The sequence below is a fragment of the Coregonus lavaretus genome (assembly GCF_964263955.1).
Source record: "Coregonus lavaretus genome assembly, chromosome: 12".
In the NCBI taxonomy this organism is placed as follows: domain Eukaryota; kingdom Metazoa; phylum Chordata; class Actinopteri; order Salmoniformes; family Salmonidae; genus Coregonus; species Coregonus lavaretus.
Genome location: NC_139999.1, coordinates 58,956,753 through 58,977,209, shown reverse-complemented (window position 1 = coordinate 58,977,209; position 20,457 = coordinate 58,956,753). Strand labels below are relative to the sequence as shown.

Here is a 20,457-nt window from a genome sequence, read left to right as displayed (position 1 = left end):
AACCATTCAAGAATTTGTAAATCGAATAAGCAAAGATTTTCTAGTAAATAACCTGTTGAGTCTGGGTGGAGGGGGTTCTGAACACGAGTTTACTATGAATAATGACGACGGGAGAGGACCTTTGCGTAGCTCTTATTGGTTGCTGTTACAGAGGGGGTGGAGTGTAACGTGCGATAAAGACAGATCAATCTGAAGTTGCTTGTATTTGATCAGTGACTGGAGTGAAGTAAGTAGCCAGCAATACAAGTTGCGCAATATCAAGGCGATAAAGTGTGTAACGTGAACTTTGTGGAAATAGTACTTTCAAAAGAACCCATTATTGTATTCCACACTTGTTTCTCCAGTTAACAATACCTTTTGTTGAAGAAACGGTCAAGAGAAATATGCACAAGGTGTACCTCCTCGTTTTGTTTTTATTTGCCTCCGTCTGCTCTGAGTCGGTAAGTAATATTACCTAGCTAGCTAGCTAATTGGTTAGTAATGTAACTTTTACTGTTAACGTTAGCTAGCTTACTCAATACTCACTAATTTAAATATAGTTTGATGTGGTCCTTTCAATTTACTTGGCTAGCTACCATTTTTTTTTAGCTAGCCAGCTAGCCTCACTTATTCTGTTGGTTTAAACCAGGACAGCGCTGTGATTGCTAATCTGTTAACTAGCTAGCTAGCCTACAGTTAGCCACTAGCTAACTTGAGCAGTGTTTTCGACATGGCTAATGTAATGGCAATTAGGGTACAGTTTTATTAAACCTGATTGTTTACAAAGTACATATTGTTTAACGTTACCAAACTACACATGTTGCAGTGTTTGTTTAGCTAGCTAGTCAGTTAGCTACCTATTGTATTTGTCAACACAACGTTAGTTAACTTGGCCAGTGAAGTCAACTATTTATGCTAATTACTTTTTTAAATAGTAGCTAAGGCATACGGTTTGAGGCACCTGGACTCTCATCCTATAAGAGAAAGCAATGGCGTTTCAATTGTGGTAACTAGCAAGATAACTAGTTTTACCTAGCTAGATAAATTTGTCTGGTGGGTTTGGAAGGTGGAGTGATAATCATGGAAGTGACTATCAATCACATAGGGTTCAGAAAGAAGGCTAACTAGTTAGATTATATAAACTGGTCCATGTCAGAAAGTATTTAGGTTCTATCTCGGGACACAGATATTTTAATTTAGCTGTTCTCAAGTTAAACAAACATGGCACAACACTTTCTATCAATGTTTAGCCTAGTTCTCGGCAGGTAGCTTAGTGGTTAAGAGCGTTGTGCCAGTAACCGAAAGGTCGCTGGTTCTAATCCCCGAGCTGACTAGGTGAAAAATCTGTCGATGTGCCCTTGAGCAAGGCACTTAATCCTAATTGCTCCTGTAAGTCGCTCTGGATAAGAGCGTCTGCTAAATGACTAAAATGTACAAAATGTTCTCAATTCAGTATGCCTAATGTGCAGTGTAGTTATGTTTTGGACAGTTGGTTTGGAAATTGATTTAAATCAAACTTTCACATACCAGGATTTAGGTTTTCTTCCTTGTGCTATTTTATTTATCTGTTGACAAGCACCTGAGAATGGCATGACAGCATACTGTACTCTCGACCTCATATATAATAATATGCCATTTAGCAGACGCTTTTATCCAAAGCGACTTACAGTCATGTGTGCATACATTTTTATGTATGGGTGGTCCCGGGGAACGAACCCACTACCCTGGCGTTACAAGCGCCATGCTCTACCAATTGAGCTACAAAGGACCACGATATATCTATCTATATCTCCAAAGTAGAAACTGTAAGGTTACAAATGTGTGTGTGAATATATCTATCTCTCTCAGGCCTCTGTTTTTCCAGTTGGGCCAGTGTTTTGATAGCAACTTCACTGAGGAGGCTATAGGCTACATGTGTTAGCCTCCACACTGAGGTTCCAAGCAGCCAAGAGTTGAATCTGCTACATTCCTCATCAATGCAGAGACTGCCCCAGTTTTCATTTTTCCCTTTTGCGTTTTCCTGTGGAATTTGACCACTGCTGACCTTGACTGGTCCTCTTTTGGAATTTCGCACACATGGACGGATCTAAATGGCAAGGGTCCTTTCATTAGCCAAGCTTCCCAGCTAGTGGACCAGAGGCTGGCTTAGCGACACCCGGCCAACATGCTCTTCTGCTTTCTTACCAAAAATGCCCTCTGATCAATTGTATGCATGGCTTTTTAGTTTTTTACTTAGATGGCTACTTCGCCTAACTATGACAAGCCTCATTCCTGTCATCCAACTGAAGTTGATGGGTGAATGTCTTTATTTTTATTTTTGTCAAAGCTAATCAATAGACTTCCACCTGACTAGAACAATGGGTCTATAGCATTATACACAATACTTTGTGTTTGTATTTTCATGGTGAAAGTGTCATACCAATAGGCCTCTATACATCAGTCTGTCCTTGTTGTCAGCATAACGAGCATCCGTGTTCTTACATTCTGTAATCCTTTTTATTTTATTTTTTTGCATAGTCTACCATATTTTTGGTTCTGAGACTCTACAATTACTTTATCTGAGGTTGACTTAGAATGAGCAGGTCTGTGTTTTACATTTGGTATCCAACTGTGTCAAACGTTTTTGGTTCTGTATGGATACAAATGTAAACACTTCTGTTTCTTCTTATCCAAATCTGTAGGCCTATATTATCTGCTATTCAAATGCTGCCTGTTGCCAATGCTGGGACCATGGCTATTTGTGATGTCTTGTTGGAATGCAGGTTTTGAATTAAGCGTTTGCACTATAATGAGCCTGTCGTCGCCCCCCCCCCCCCCCGAATTGAATGGCAAGTGAAAGGCTGTGGAGAGCGCATGATAAATACTTTCACCAGGATGTTTCTGCATTGCTGTCCACTGGGCTATATAATCCCTTTGGAGGACGGAATGTTGGCACTGAGAACAGGGGTTTTGTCCAGGCAGCGCTTGTGTGAGAAGGTAAATATATTTTTCCCCTCTGCTCCTACTTTGGCAGTTGAATGTAATTATATACTGAACAGGAACATAAATGCAACGTGTAAAGTGTTGGTCCCACATTTCATGAGCTGAAATTAGAGCCCAGAAATTGTCCATATGCACAAAGATGATTTCTCTCAATTTTTGGCACAAATTTGTTTCCATCCCTGTGAGCATTTCTCATTTTCCAAGATAATCCATCTACCTGACAGGAGTGGTATATCAAGAAGCTGATTTAAATAGCATGATCATTACACAGGTGCATCTTGTGCTGGGGACAATAAAAGGCTGCTCTAAAATTTGCAGTTTTGTCACACCACAATGCCACAGATATAAAGTTTTGCGGGAGAAAGCAATTGGCATGCTGACTGCAGGAATGTCCACCAGAGCTGTTGCCAGAGAATAATTACATTTACATTTTAGTCATTTAGCAGACGCTCTTATCCAGAGCGACTTACAGTTAGTGCATACATTATTTTTTCATACCCCCTGTGGGAAACGAACCCACAACCCTGGCGTTGCAAACGCCATGCTCTACCAACTGAGCTACATCCCTGCCGGCCATTCCCTCTACCCTGGACGACGCTGGGCCAATTGCGCGCCGCCCCATGGGTCTCCCGGTCGCGGCCGGCTACGACAGAGCCTGGATTCGAACCAGGATCTCTAGTGGCACAGCTAGCACTGCAATGCAGTGCCTTAGGCCACTGCGCCACTCGGGAGTATAATCGTAATGTTCATTTCTCTACCAAATTTGTTTTAGAGAATTTGGCAGTATGTCCAACCGTCCTCACAACCGCAGACCACGTGTAACCACGCCAGCCCAGGACCTCCACATCCGGCATCTTCACCTGCGGGATCGTCTGAGACCAGCCACCCGGACAGCTGATGAAACCGTGGGTTTGCACAACCGAAGAATTTCTGGACAAACTGTCAGAAACCGTCACAGGGAAGCTCATCTGCATGCTTGTCATCCTCAACAGGGCCTTGACCTGACTGCAGTTCGGTTTCGTAACCGACTTCAGTGGGCAAATGCTCACCTTCAATGGCCACTGGAGAAGTGTGCTCTTCATGGATGAATCCCTGTTTCAACTGTACATGGCAGACAGCGTGTATGGCAACTTGTGGGTGAGCAGTTTGCTGATGTCAACGTTGTGAACAGAGTGCCCCATGGTGGCAGTATGGGCAGGCATAAGCTAAGGACAAAGAACACAATTGCATTTTATCGATGTCAATTTGAATACACAGAGATACCGTGATGAGATCCTGAGACCCATTGTCGTGCCATTCATCCGCCGCCATCACCTCGTTTCAGCATGATAATGCACAGCCCCATGTTGCAAGGATCTGTACACAGTTCTTGGGAGCTGAAAATGTCCCAGTTCTTCCATGGCCTGCATACTCACCACATGTCACCCATTGAACATGTTTGGGATGCTCTGGATCGATGTGTACGACAGCGTGTTCCAGTTCCCGCCAATATCCAATAACTTTGCACAGCCATTGAAGAGTGGGACAACATTCCACAGGCCACAATCAACAGCCTGATCAACTCTATGCGAAGGAGATGTGTCGTGCTGCATGATGCAAATGATGGTCACACCAGATACTGACTGGTTTTCTTATCCACTGCCCTACCTTTTTTAAGGTATGTGACCAACGGATGCATATCTGTATTCCCAGTCATGTGAAATCCATAGATGAGGGCCTAATTTATTTATTTATTTAGACTTATTTTCTTAAAATCTTGTTGCATTTTATATTTTTGTTTAGTGTAGATACGTTGGTAGTAATTAGTGTATTTCTGGGTTCTACTTGGAAAGATCTTGCGGGTTTGATTGAATACTGGAAATAAATGACGTCTTCACCAAGCATGAAAATTGAACCATGATTTGTTTCCATTGGGAATTATACCATGTGGCCTCCGGGCTTACTTTTGATGTAGGCCCAGTCTTGGACATGGCCTGCTTTATCATGCTGTTGACCTGTAGTGAGGTCATCAGTAATGATATCTGGAAATAACGCAACTCTGCATAGTTTGGGACATAGGCCTGAGCCTAACTGGCTTAAGGTAATAACAGGCTCCCGACGCGTAGGCAAAGTATTGACTAGCACCATATCTTTATCTATTTGGTGTAATATTACGTATTTTCCAGCTGCTTAATCATTCCATATTCAGTTATCAGATCTAAACTAGTTCCTTTTTGATTCAGAACATTATCATGTTTATGTTTTGCATAATTTAAGTGAAATATCAGCAGTTCCTTTCACACACTTACTTGATTTGGGCTTAAGTGAATGTCCTTGCATCGTGACTCCTTCAAATAAAACTCTTCGCTTCCACATTTGTCACTCCCATAAAGCTGCCAACAGAAGACTGAGGCCTTTAAAAAAACAAATCAGACCCAGAACAAATGCTCCTAAGTGAAACAGTGGCCCTTTTTAATGTATGTTAGCACCCACAATTTTACATAAAGTACGTTTTTATAGGACCATAGTCTAATTTGTGTTTTCTTTTTTGCCATGGAAAATCTGGTATCGTAGTATTGCGACACTGGTGTTGTGACAACCCTAGATTCGGGTACAGGTGGATCCGTGAAGACCTCCTACATGAAATTCTCATGGTAGGGTTGTGTATGCAAAATGGGGTGACTTTGAGCACCTCTTCAATGTTTTGGCATTCAAGTCCCTAAGTCACTTTCTGACCACTTCCACCATGGGCAAACGTGTATGACAGGTTTTGTTCAAATCAACAGGGGTGCAGTCAAAGTGATTAAAATCATATGGAACGACCCTATGCTAGTCTATGGTACCTAGATTTAGTCTGTATACTAGATTCAGGGATTGTTTTTAGGTTGAAGAATGGAATAACCTCTAAGTGTGGTCAATGTTTAAACTTCAGCCCCACAGAATCCAATGTGGGATAAATATTGTCCCATGTATCACCTTTTGAGTGTAGGCTAGTGCAACTGTGGTTCAGTAACCATTGCATTACATTAAAAAGGCTACATTCCATTGTGTTCTAAAATGCCTTCTCTTTAGACGAGTGTAATTGATTAGGCCGAAAGGCTGTGACATATTTCTCTGGAGGAGTGCGTTCAGAACAGTCATAACAACATGCTTCACATGAGGGTGTTGCACACTATCTGTCAAGGAATTGTAATGCCATGAATCATCCAATCAGTGGGTCAACGTTGGTCACTTCCCCCAAATGTGACCCATCAGCCTCTATTACAATACACTGCATTCACCAAGGAAGTGGTTTAAAATCTTCAGCAATGCTGATAAGATCAACACACCCAACATATTAGTTTGAAGCATGGCTTTATCTGCACTGACACACTACTGCCATGTTTTTTCATGCTAGTTTCGGCAGCACACCTAATTCTCATGTAGTCCACCCCAATAGAAGATGTCATAAGCGTGTTGTCTCTGTGACACTGGCTCTATGAACTGTGTAGAGTATGGCTCACACAGTTGGTTTGGAAACGGCGTGCTAGGTGGAAGGAATCTGGAGCTCTGTCACCATCAGGCCCCTGTGTGTGTAATGAAAGGCGGGGGCCCTCGGCAGAGTGCTGGAGCCTGAAGAGTGCATCTCGTGAGGTGATCAGCCAGCCACAATGCGCATCTGAAATCCGATTTGGTTCAAGTGGCAGCAGGGGGAAGAGGGAGGCAAGGCAAGGATGTAAGAACACCACTGATTTCCCCCTCCCCTCTTTGAGGATGTCAGAATTGCATGGGTATGGGTCCCGGAATATGGCATTTACACTGTCCTCTTGATGAGGACGGTTAGTGAAATTGCTGTACACGTGCTGCAATCTAGGCTAATATGCTGTCTGGTTAAGGATTAGGCTACTGCATCGACCACTGCAGCTAACACTTCTAATATGCCCTTCTGAGTAATTGGCTTATGGTTGAAATGAGTCCATCGGAAATGGCTGAGAAGATTGTCAAACACTTCCGAAATGTAAGATGTTTTAGAAAGGTAGCCCCACACACACTATAGAGACTTGTTTCAATGGAACAGATGCTCTGCAATTTGTTAGCAGATGGAGGGATTTTGATCCCCTGGCTAGTCAGCCCTTGGTAAAGCCGGGCTTAGCGACCATGTTAATTTATATGCACTTCAGGCACCCAGCAGCATTGTTGGGTTCTATAGGCCGAGTACTGCCTTTGGTTTAGTGAGGAGGGGGAGGAAAGTTGAGGCTTCAGTAAGTCCTCTTGGGTAGTAGGAAATATAAAATGGAGGCAGTTTACTTCAGATGGGAGCACACAATAATAATAATAAGCAAGCCACATGTGTTATGAGTTTTTGTCTCAAAAGTGGCTAAAGAACTGAGTTGTACCTAATTGTATGATATGTGATACTTGTGAAAGACGATGCCTTTTGGGTTAATGTGTTCCTGGTTCAAATGGGATTAGAATTGAGTTGATACAGCAGGGATTGACATAGTAGGGGGCAAATTCCACTGTACCAGAATGATGCCTGAGACTCAGATTTTTCGCTAAAGTATGCCAAATAAACAATTGATTGCAGTTAAACTAGGGGTGTGAACATTTTTAAATGAAGTTGGGATCCTTAACGTTAATAAAAATCTCTAACTGAAATCCCCCCCTTCCCCACTTAATTAAAATCACAGTGCAGTTATAAAAACCCTATTATTTTCTGTGATATAGGCTATAAAGGCCTGGGAAAGTTGTGTAATTCAAATAACCAGAGAGGAAGAGGCGAACTTTAGGCTACTTTGGTGAATTTGCAAGACAAAACATTGCAAGATGCAGATTACCAAAACATATGAGCATGCTTTCGCCTGCCCCTCTCTCGTGCTGGCCTGCCTGCTCTGTCTCTCTGCTAATGATGCAAGTGTGTGTTTTAGTTTTCGGTCTGTTGCGTGTAGAATATCCTAGCCTATTCATGGCACCGACGTCGCCGGGATACAGAGGTGTCTTTGGGCCAGTCTTGTGAGCACGGGGTAGCTAACTCTTCATTTTTGCCTCATGAAATTACAGTAGGCTACCGGTAGCCTTTATCGATTTACCATTTTCAGACAATGGAACGTGGCCCCTTTAAAGCGCTACGGTTTTTGTTTCTGTCTGTTTGGGCAGGCTACACTACGTATTTTTAAATGCTGACACGAAACCTTCTCTGGAGATATGAACAGGCATTTTACTGGACTAACGTCCATCACTAGGCGACCAGAACTGTCAATCAAATAATCTTGAGCTGCTGCGCGCAGCCTGCCTGCAGACAATCTCTCCTAAAAAGGTACTTTAAAGTTTGTTCAATATATTTTTAGTAGAAATAAAACTTGTCTAGCTACTATACCAGAAACAGCATTTAAAAAAACAAAACAATACAGCAGCACATCAATCAGCGACGTTTTATTGTTAGGTTAAAAATACAGTACATTTCATGCCCGAGCAGAATTGTGTCATTTTGAATTGTCTGAAAAGTGACCAATTGTCGCTATCGACCTGTTACTGTAGCTGTGTTCTATGTCTAAAGGGTTGCAGTAGATAACTTCATTGCTTGCCCTAGCGGTCATACATTCTGCACTGTAAATGGACCTAGAATTTTTTTATATATATATATATATAATTGCCATTTGTCACATAACTAAAACAAACTATCAAAACTACTTTTAGCTAAAAATTGCAGATGTAAAGTTTGGTAACAGAATGACGGTAAAATGTCCCTCAGTTTGTGACCACGTTTTACAAAAACTCTGCCGCCATCCGGACAAATTAGACACATTGCCCTAGGAAGAGCTACTTCTGTACTGTTTCACGCTTGCCAAATATCAGAACTCCAAATCAAACTGATCATGATAGATATATAAATAAAATAAGCTTTAGATTTTTGACAATTTTCAATGATGTTGACTACTTTAAACACATTTTGGTATATAGCATCTATGGATGCACATCTTCAAACAATATTTTTCAATTTTCTTGTTCAAACAATATGGCTGCAATAAGCAAATGAGCTTGCTTGGGTGATTTTAATAATAATAATAATAATTATTATTATTATTATCCTGATCAACAGCGCACCCATGCGGCCAAACAGAACCATACTCTACAGGTTAGCTAGACTCACATTCATTTGTGCCAGACCACGTGAATGTTTATTGGTCAATAGCTGCCATGTTTAAGTTGCTCACCTGAAAAATGTTGCATTGAGACCTTGGTCCATAGATGCTATATATCAAGTTTTGTGCAGATCGGTCATTCGGTGCCAGAGGAGTAGCGTTTCAAAGTAGCTTTCAAAGTTTTGCATTTACAATCGCTTGTTATAGCGCCATCATGTTTGGACTATGGGCATTTACCATCATGCCAAGTTGCACAGTCCTTGCCCTTAACACCTCACTGGAATTTGCATGTTAATTTGTATCTTCTAATAAGGGGTTCAAGCTAGGTACTGTTATTCATTGTTGGTCAATGTTGAAGTTAGTTGAGCAGCTGTTATATGGCAAAAGTGTTAGTAGTACCTGAAAAGGTGCATTAGGAGTGTTGATAGTGTTTCACAATTAAACATTTCATACATATATAAATGCAAATACAATTCTTTTACATTATTCCAATCTTGTTTAGGATTATTTGGCTGAAATATGACATGATTCCACAATTTGCATCAGTTTCACGGAGGGACTTTTATTTTCAAGGCAAACTTCAAAATCAACTATTGTAGCTAGCTTCGCATGGGTCATTTCTCATTATAACAACATGGTGACAGCAATCTCTTTTAACCCACTAAATGTTGTCATCTGAACCTTAGTGAAACTGTACACTCCTTTCTAAACCTAATCTCAATTCGATTAGCGCCCTATGCCTACATGAAGTTTGGTCTGTTGCAAATGCACTTAAAACAGACTGCATGGCAACGTGAAGTAACGTTAGGCAGCTATGTCTAAATGTAGCTAGCTAGCCAGCTAAGATTAAGTTAGCTAGCTACCACCTAAACAATTGACCTCAAGTTGTGGCACTGTCAAAGTTTCAGACACTAGGAGCAATCAAATAACTTGGATAAAACCACTTGCAAAAACACAAACCAATTTAGCTAACTTTTTGTAGACTCAGCGATGTGATGTTGATGCAGAAAGTAAACTGCCGAATGGGTGAATTTCGAGTTTAGAAGCGTGCGCCTCAACTTCTCCGTTGTTTTGGTCCTGTATCTATCACATTGTAACTATGAATGAACTGGTTCACATGCACAGATACTGTATGTGACTGTGTGAGTGCTAAGTCTTGCATCTAAGAACACCTGCTCTTTGCATGGCATAGACTGACCAGGTGAAAGCTATGATCCCTTATTGATGCCACTTGTTAAATCGACTTCAATCCGTGTAGATTAAGGGGAGGAGACTGGTTAAAGAAGGATTTGTATGCCTTGAGACATGGATTGTGCATGTGTGCCATTCAGAGGGTGAATTGGGAAAGACAAAAGATTTAAGTGCCTTTGAGTGGGGTATGGTAGTAGGTGCCAGGCGCATCAGTTTGTGCGGCGCAACTCAATGTGTTTTGCATTCATGATGAGAAGATTGATGCTGGTGTAATTAGAATGTGATTGAAACCAGTGCAGCAACTATTTTCCTGCATGAAAGTTTTGTCATCAGTGTATGCCATTTGCAGTTGAAATATATAGCCAATACATTTTGTATTGAATTACAGTAATTTACATTATGGTTTCAGTAAGAAAACATTGTCATCATAAACAGCTAGCGTGCGCTTGTCATAACAAGCGCTCATTGGGTTTGCACTAGTTACCACAGCCACAAAGCTATATCGTAAAAATTCATGTAAACAAAAATTGTGATTTTTGGTCTTTTAATTTAATTTAAGGCGAAGCATAAGGTTAGCAGTGTGGTTAAGAGAAATTGTAGAAATAGGCGGGGTTTCTGAATTTGTGGCTGTGGTAACTAGTGACGACCGTCTCATTGCGATATTGCCATAAAGGGTTTTTTACATGACATTTGACTGTTGAAAAGCACTGTGAATCTAATCAATACAAATGCAGACATATTTTTCCACATTTTGTTACAATTAAAAATTGAGTAAATGTAGTTTTGTCACTGGCCTACACACAATACCCCATAATGTCAAAGTGGAATTATGTTTTTGGTGACTTCGAAACAGTTGCTGAGTTTAATGGCTGTAATTGGAGAAAACTGAGGATGGATCAACAACATTGTAGTTAATCCACAATACTTGACAGAGTGAAAAGAAAGCCTATACATAATACCTATATTCCCAAACAACATGCATCCTGTTTGCAACAAGGCACTCCTGTAATACTGCAAAAAAAGTGGCTAAGCAATTAACTTTTTGTCCTGAATACCAAGTGTTATGTTTGGGGCAAATCCAATACAACACATTACTGAGTACCACTCTCCACATTTTCAAGCATAGTGGTGGCTGCATCATGTTATAGGTATGTTTGTAATCGTTAGGACTGGGAAGATTTTCAGGATAACATTTTTTACAGGATGGCGCTAAGCATAGGCAAAATCCTAGCGGAAAACCTGGTCTGCTTTCCACCAGACACTGGGAGATTAATTCACCTTTTAAGCAGGACAATAACCTAAAACACAAGGGCAATTGTACACTGGAGTTGCTTACCAAGAAGACTGAATGTTAGCGTTTTTACTTGAAAATCTATTGCAAGACCTGAAAAATGGTTGTCTAGCTTGAAGAATTTTGAAAATAATGACAAGCGAATGCTGCACAATCCAGGTGTGGATTAGAGATTTACCCAGAAAGACTCACAGCTGTAATTGCTGCCAAAGGTCCTTCGACAAAGTATTGATTTAGGGGTGTGAATACCCCCCTTTTGCCCTCCAGAACAGCCTCGATTCGTCGGGGCATGGACTCTACAAGGTGTCGAAAGCATTCCACAGGAATGCTGACCCATGTTGACTCCAATGTTTCCCAAAGTTGTCAGGTTGACGGGATGTCCTTTGGGTGGTGGACCATTCTTGACACAAGGGAAACTGAGCATGAAAAACCCAGCAGCATTGCAGTTCTTGACACACTGAAACCGGTGCGCCTGGCACCTACTACCATACCCTGTTCAAAGGCACTTAAATCTTTTGTCTTGCAAATTCACCCTCTGAATGGCACACATACACAATCCATGTCCCAATTGTATCGAGGCTTAAAAATCCTTCTTCAACCTGTCTCCTCCCCTTAATCTACAATGATTTGAAGTGGATTTAACAAGTGACATCAAAAATTGATCATCATTTTCAACTGGTCAGTCCGTCATGGAAAGGGCAGATGTTTTTTTTACACTCTGTGTGATATACAGTACCAGTCAAAAGTTTGGACACCTACTCATTTCAAGGGTTTTTCTTTTTACTATTTTCTACATTGTTGAATAATAGTGAAGACATCAAAACTATGAAATGACACATGGAATCATGTAGTAACCAAAAAAGTGTTAAACAAATCAAAATATATTTTAGATTCTTCAAAGTAACCACCCTTTGCCTTTGACAGCTTTGCACACTCTTGGCATTCTCTCAACCAGCTTCATGAGGAATGCTTTTCCAACAGTCTTGAAGGAGTTCCCACATGCTGAGCACTTGTTGGCTGCTTTTCCTTCACTCTGCGCTACAACTCATCCCAAACCATCTCAATTGGGTGATTTGTGGAGGCCAGGTCATCTGATGCAGCATTCCATCACTCTCCTTCTTGGTCAAATAGCCCTTACACAGCCTGGAGGTGTGTTTTGGTTAATTGTCCTGTTGAAAAACAAATGATTGTCCCACTAAGCGCAAACCAGATGGGATGGCGTATTGCTGCAGAATGCTGTGGTAGCCATGCTGGTTAAGTGTGCCTTGAATTCTAAATAAATCACTGACAGTGTCACCAGAAAAGCACCCCCACACCACCACCTCCATGCTTCACGGTGGGAACCACACATGTGTCTCACAAAGACACAGCGGTTGGAACCAAAAATCTCAAATTTGGACTCATCAGACCAAAGGACAGATTTCCACCGGTCAATGTCATTTGCTTGTGTTTCTTGGGCCAAGCAAGTCTTCTTATTCGTGTCCTTTTTAGTAGTGGTTTCTTTGCAGCAATTTGACCATGAAGGCCTGATTTTCATGCAGTCTCCTCTGAACAGTTGATGTTTCTGTTACTTGAACTCTGTGAAGCGTTTATTTGGGCTGCAATCTGTGGTGCAGTTAACGCTAATGAACTAATCCTCTGCAGCAGAGGTAACTCTGGGTCTTCCTTTCCTGTGGCGGTCCTCATGAGAGCCAGTTTCATCATAGCGCTTGACGGTTTTTGCGGCTGCACTTGAAGAAACATTCAAAGTTCTGTATTTTCCGGATTGACTTTTTAAAGTAATAGACTGTCATTTCTCTTTGCTTATTTGAGCGGTTCTTGCCATAATATGGACTTAGCCCTATTTGGTAAAAGACCATCTTCTGTATACCACCCCTACCTTGTCACAACACAACTGTTTGGTTCAAACACATTAAGAAGGAAATACATTCCACAAATTAAATTAACAAGGCACACCTGTTAATTGAAATGCATTCCAGGTGACTACCTCATGTGGTCCTCTGTAGCTCAACTGGTAGAGCACGGTGCTTGTAACGCCAAGGTAGTGGGTTCGATCCCCGGGACCACCCATACACAAAAAAAATTAAAAATTATGCACGCATGACTAAGTCGCTTTATTATATTATATAAGCTGGTTGAGCGAATGCCAAGAGTGTGCAAAGCTGTCAAGGCAAAGGGTGGCTATTTGAAGAATCTCATATAAAATGTATTTTGATTTGTTTAACACTTGGTAACTACATGATTCCATATGTGTTATTTCATAGTTTTGATGTCTTCACTACTATTCTGCAATGTAGAAAATAGTAAAAATAAAGAAAAACCCTTGAATGAGTAGGTGTCCAAACTTTTGACTGGTACTGTAGATGGAACAAAAATATAAACGCAACAATTTCAAAGATTTTACTGAGCTACAGTTCATATAAGGAAATCAGTCAATTGAAATAAATTCATTAGGCCCTAATCTATGCTTCTGTTAGTCACAGATACCTTAAAAAAAAAAAAAGTAGTAGGAGCGTGGATCAGAAAACCAGTCAGTATTTGGTGTGACCACCATTTGTCTCATGCAGCGTAACACATCAGGTCAAGACTCTGAGGACGACGAGCACGCAGATGAGCTTCCCTGAGTTTGTGCAGAAATTATTCGGCTGCCGAATTCTTTAAAAAGACAGAGGCAGCTTATGGTAGAGAAAGGAACATTACATTCTCTGGCAATAGCTCAGGTGGACATTCCTACAGTCAGCATGCCAATTGCACGCTCCCTCAACTTGAGGCATCTGTGGGATTTTAGTGCACCTTCTGCTGGAGACAACTGTGTAATGATCATGCTGTTTTAATCAGCTTCTTGATATGCCACACCTGTCAGGTGGATGAATTATCTTGGCAAAGGAGAAATGCTCACTAACAGGGATGTAAACAAATTTGTGCACAACATTTGAGAGAAATTAGCTTTTTGTGTGTATAGAACATTTCTGGAATCTTTTTTTTATTTCAGCTCATGAAACATGGGACCAGCACTTTACATGCTGCGTTTTATATTTTTGTGTGTGTGGAAACACTTGAGTAAATGAGGGATACAAAGTATATTGAAAGCAGGTGCTTCCTGAGTTAATCACACCATGCTTAGGGTCATGTATAAAAATGCTGGGCAGTCCCAGTTGCCCATTATTTTTGCTACCATTGCTAGAAGAGATCTCTGTGACTTAGGGGGGTTATGGTTTGGCAGGAGCTTCAGTGACTAAGATTGCTCAACTTGTTGCTGTTTCACAAGGAACAGTGGGACCAATTGAACACTTATGGGAGATTCTGGAGTGGCGCCTGAGACTGTTTTCCACCACCAAATGATGGAATATCTCGTGGAAGAGTGGTGTCTCATCCCTCCAATAGAGTTCCAGACACTTGTAGAATATGTAGCAAGGAGCTGGCGGCTTGTGGTGGCTCAACGCTCTATAGACACTGTTGGTGTTTCCTTTATTTTGGAAGTTTCCTGTATATTAGGGCTGGTAATTGCCAGGATCGAATCACAATACACAGAATCGTACGAATCACAATGCATATCGTATCGGCACCTAAGTATTATGATAATATTGTATCATGAGGTCCCTGGCAATTTCCAGCCCTATAAAATAAATGATTTCTCAAAATAAGCTACTAGATGTAGGCTAAGACTTGATGTAGTTCTCCACGGTTGAAAAGTGGTTTTGGAAATGTAGCCATATGCCAGCTAGGTTCTGTGTTTTGTTTCTACTTGCTGCTCTTGGATTAGTATTCTGCCTCTTAAGTGCTGTGTGTTTGTGCCAGCAGTTGCGGGAGACTGAGACATGGATGCCCATGAAGACGACCCAAGCCATGTCTCATGACGAGCTCGTCTCGTCTGGAGACTCCGCCAACGGCTCCGACTTTGGCTTCCCCGATGAGGAGCACGACACATTTGACAACGAGGACGAGACGGACGACGATGAGGATTATGACGACTTCTCTGGCTCTGGAGACGGAGGTTGGTTTTAGCAAAAAGTTCTTCATTTGCTTTAGCTAGCTGATAGAATATAATTAAATGTTAACAGTTTTCTCTTCTCTCTACAGTACCAACTATAACAATCAAAAACGACAATACCATGAAGTCAAAGGTAAGGTTTCTCGTAATTAGCTATCATGTACCAAACGGGAGCCCACAAATTGCTAATGTTTTGTTTCCTCTTTTTCTGGTGTAATGACTTGTAGGCCTAATTCTCACTGCTTTTTGTCCCATAGCCTTATATGAACGACAACAAGATTACAGACCTGAGGCCCAAACCCACAGTTAATGAGATCCAATTGGTCCAGAACAATGAAGTGTCAGTGCGGGGTTCTCCCAAGCCTGAGGAGCACCCATCAAACGTACTGATGGCCCATGCAGGGGAGGAGAGCATCTTCAACAAGACTGAGGTCCTAGCAGGTGAGGCAACGGAACTGTTGAAGTTGAGTTTGTTATTTAACTTTGAAAAAAGGTATACAAAATCTATAAAAACACTTTTTGGGAAGCATTTGTGGCAGTTCAATTTCACTTAGTCAGAAATGTGGCTTCATTTGCAGCTTGTCAAATCAAAGTAATGCAAGAATGTTCTTTAGTGGGGCTAATTGTAATTCTGCTCTGATTGTAATTCCGTTTCAGCTCTGATTGCTGGTGGAGCAGTGGGGCTGCTCTTTGCTGTCGTCCTCATCCTCCTGCTCGTCAACCGCATGAAGAAGAAGGACGAAGGCAGCTACGACCTGGGAAAGAAGCCCATCTACAAAAAGGCTCCCACCACAGAGATCTACGCATAAAGCCCACCTTCGCCGGGCCGCGTGCCTGCTCTCCAGTACCTCTCGAAAGCAAACCTCTCCTCTTGTCTGCTTTCTGCGCAGCTGGGAAGTCCCGGAGGGAGAAACTATCACAAACAAAAAAACTGCTTCTCTTCTTCCATTAGTTCTAAAATGGTTCATTTTGAATCGGAAGCAACACTTTATTAACTACCCGTTAATAGGAAGAGGATCATTTCAGCTGCCAAACAATGCAGTACAATATTTTTTTATTTAGCTTTTCTTGCCCATGTAAATACATTTCCCTCCCACCTTCTCTGTTTAATGACACTAACAAGGTGAATGAGAACTTCACACTCAGTGAGGTGACATGGTACAAATATTGGTACAGCTATTTATTTTCCTCCCTCCTACTCTAACCTTGGTACCCATTCTTGTGTCGATACTGGTATTACAGGAGTCTGTCACTGTTGCATTTTATATATACAGTGCATTCAGAAAGTATTCAGACCCCTTGACTTTTTCCACATTTTGTTACGTTACAGCCTTATTCTAAAATTGATTAAATTGTGTTTTTCCCCTCATCAATCTACACACAATACCCCATAATCACAAAGCAAAAACAGGTTTAGAAAGTCTTGCAAATGTATTAAAAATAAACTGAAATATTACATTTACGTATGTATTCAGACCCTTTACGCAGTTATTTGTTGAAGCACCTTTTGGCAGCGATTACAGCCTCGAGTATGACGCTACAAGCTTGGCACACCTGTATTTGGGGAGTTTCTCCCATTCTTCTCTGTCAGGTTGGATGGGGAGCGTCACTGCACAGCTATTTTCAGGTCTCCAGAGATGTTTGATCGGGTTCAAGTCCGGGCTCTGGCTGGGCCACTCAAGGACATTAGAGACTTGTCCCGAAGCCACTCCTGCATTGCCTTGGCTGTGTGCTTATGGTCGTTGTCCTATTGGAAGATGAACCTTCGCCCCAGTCTGAGGTCCTGTGCGCTCTGGAGCAGGTTTTTATCAAGGATCTCGCTGTACTTTGCTCCGTTCATCTTTCCCTTGATCCTGACTAGTCTCCCAGTCCCTGCTGCTGAAAAACATCCCCACAGCATGATGCTGCCACCACCATGCTTGTCCTTCTGGAAGGTTTGCCCATCTCCACAGAGGAGTGACCATTGGGTTCTTGGTCACCTCCCTGACCAAGGCCCTTCCACCCCGATTGCGGGCGGCCAGCTCTAGGAAGAGTCTTGGTGGTTCCAAACTTCTTCCATTTAAGAATGATGAAGGCCACTGTGTTCTTGGGGACCTTCAATGCTGCAGAAATGTTTTGGTACCCTTCCCCAGATCTGTGCGCCGACACAATCCTGTCTCGGAGCTCTACGGACAATTCCTTCGACCTCATGGCTTGGTTTTTGTTATGACATGCACTGTCAACTGTGGGACCTTATATAGACAGGTGTGTACCTTTCCAAATCATGTCCAATCAATTGAATTTACTACAGGTGGACTCCAATCAAGTTGTAGAAACATCAAGGAGGATCAATGGAAACATTTGAGTCTCACAGCAAAGGGTCTGAATACTTATGCAAATAAGGTATTTCTGTTTATTTTTAGATTGAGGAACATTTCTTTAATCCACTTGAGAATAAGGCTGTAACGTAATAACGTGGGAAAACGGAAGGGGTCTGAATACTTTCCGAATGCAGTGTGTGTGTAATATATATATATATATATATTCCATGTGCAGTGGTATCATGAAAGGTTCCATTTTGATTCAAATGTATTTTGTCAAGAACAAACAGATTGACTGAAGTGAATCCCAGATTGATGAAAATAACTTTACATGCTACAATATCAATATAGCATGGGCCAAGCTTGATTATCCAAGGTGTTATGATTTCATTTGGACGGTACACAAATCAACATGCTGTTATTCCTCTCTGACAAATCACTGTGTGAATACACCCACAATCCACCCACAGACCACTCAGTTATGTGTACGACGACATCACACGTACATGATTGGTGATCTCATTTTTAATTATGTCAGGCCTTATCTCAAAGTGATTACCATACTTGTAAACTAAGCTATTTGAAGAAGTTATGGTTTATCGCTGTTGACAGAACAAGAATCGTCACTGCACATGGACTGTACGCTTCCAGGGATCTGTATATAGCCATTTGAATAGATGTTAAACTTGGTACTTAGCCATTTCTTGGCAGATGTTTATTTACCAAATATTTAAATGCCAAAATTGTTTTTTTCTTCACTTCCCAATACTTTCAGTTTAACATCAATACTGTAAATGCTTGGAATAATCGGTTTCTTCATGCCTAAGAAGCCTATAGTGGGAAATATGTTTTTTAACTACCAATGCTAGTACTAACTTTTTCTGTGTCTGTTCTTAGTGTTTTAGTAGATTACTTGTTAAAAAATGTTGGTATTAATTTAACTGTCATATTTTATTGCCTTTCAGGTTGGGGCACTTCCCCCTCTAAGCTGTTGTATGTGATAACATTTTTATGTACACTAGTTCAAGATTTTCAGAAGCAAATAGTTTTGAAACAGGTTTTTTATTTTGTAAGGGTTTCGATTTCTTGTAGACAATTTTAAGCCGTATATATTTATGTTTTGTAGAAGGATTGCTATGTAATTGTTCAGGGGAACTGAATTGAGCCATGTGTCATTTGCATGGGGAAAAATCTGCTGCTTTTTATTATTGTTTTTGTCACAACAAGAGATGTGAATCACCAATCGAGTGTAGAAGTCAATGAATCATTGATTTCTGGATGCAGGTTCTGATTTATTTGGAAATAAAGCTATTTTTATGCACATTAACATTTTTTAAATGGTTGGATCAGTCTTGTTTCTCAGTATTCCACAGGTTTTCAATTATCAATGTTACATTTCCTAGCTACACAAAGATTAGCATGAGGTCGTCCCGTATACATTACTCTTCTATTGGCAGTTCACCTGTTTTTATTAACCCAGCAATATAATAGGAGCTATAAAACACCAGAGCTTGCTTACAAGGTGTATGTATGTCATTTAGCAGATGCTCTTATCCAGAGCGACTTGCAGTAGTGAGGGCATACATTGTCGTACTGGTCCCCCGTGGGAATCGAACCCACAACCCTGGTGTTGCAAGCGCCATACTCGAACAACTAAGCCTCACGGAATGGCCTGTACCCTGACATAAGACGTCCCCATCATGATACATTATACTTCCCTGTACTTGTGTCCTAATGTTTGAGTACAGGACTGGTGTACTGTAGAACACTAGCTGTTTTGAACTCTACTGAAGAGATCGATCTCACCCCAAATTGGCACAAGCTCTTTCCAGCAGCATAGTCTGTACCCTGACAAGAGACCTCACCATCCTGATGCATCAGGGATGGGCAACTTTGAAGGGGGAGAGGGGCTGCATTTGCTCACGGGTCTGGGTAGTAAAACATTTTAGCAGCCCGCCTCTTGACAGCAGAGAATTATTTAGTTTTTTGTGCAATTCTACACATTTTGCGATGGGGCATAGAGAAGATTTTGCAATTGTATTACTAATTTCATTCAATTCTACTCAATTTGCCATAGGGCGTATAGAAATGTTTGCAGTTTTTAATACATCTGAGTGAGACTGACTAACAAGATCAATGAGGGCCCCAAGGATGGTAATTCGCACAGCAGTGGACCGTGAGTAGCTGTGTTGTTGACACCGAGACAGAATGGGGAGGCATGCCGATGCCTGTTCCTGATGTTGTGTGCTGCTGGGAAAAATGCTGGTTGAGGACTTTTCATGTAATCACCCTGTCAAGGAGTAAAACCATTTAATGAATATCCATATTGTGGGATGTTTTGGCAAATTTGGTTCAGGATGGTTCATCAAAAAATTATCATGCTACAGTTGAAGTCGGAAGTTTAAAAACACCTTAGCCAAATACACTGCTCAAAAAAATTAAGGGAACACTAAAAGAACACATCCTAGATCTGAATGAATGAAATAATCTTATTAAATACTTTTTTCTTTACATAGTTGAATGTGCTGACAACAAAATCACACAAATTATCAATGGAAATCAAATGTATCAACCCATGGAGGTCTGGATTTGGAGTCACACTCAAAATTAAAGTGGAAAACC

At 41.2% G+C, this 20,457-nt stretch overlaps 1 protein-coding gene across 3 annotated transcripts; it reads left to right on the top strand.

Moving 5' to 3' along the window:
* The first annotated feature begins 205 nt into the window (after positions 1-205).
* On the top strand, positions 206-19,162 carry sdc4 (syndecan 4). 3 transcript variants are annotated; one of them, XM_084173944.1, is made up of 5 exons: positions 206-440; positions 15,346-15,538; positions 15,625-15,668; positions 15,793-15,976; positions 16,193-19,162. In XM_084173944.1, exons 1-5 carry the CDS (start codon positions 384-386, stop codon positions 16,342-16,344), a joined length of 630 nt encoding a protein of 209 aa, XP_084030070.1. In that variant the 5' UTR covers positions 206-383; the 3' UTR covers positions 16,345-19,162. The 3 variants fall into 3 exon arrangements, with proteins under 3 accessions (XP_084030070.1, XP_084030069.1, XP_084030068.1); XM_084173943.1 differs by having other exon boundaries at positions 15,343-15,538; XM_084173942.1 differs by lacking the exon at positions 206-440 and adding an exon at positions 1,356-2,955.
* The last annotated feature ends 1,295 nt before the right edge of the window (positions 19,163-20,457 follow it).

Coding starts and splice junctions, on each gene's coding strand:
- sdc4 (XM_084173942.1), top strand. CDS start 2,833: ATGATAAATACTTTCACCAGGATGTTTCTGCATTGCTGTCCACTGGGC. Junction 15,669..15,792: donor ACAATACCATGAAGTCAAAG/GTAAGGTTTCTC, acceptor TTTGTCCCATAG/CCTTATATGAACGACAACAA. Junction 15,977..16,192: donor CAAGACTGAGGTCCTAGCAG/GTGAGGCAACGG, acceptor ATTCCGTTTCAG/CTCTGATTGCTGGTGGAGCA.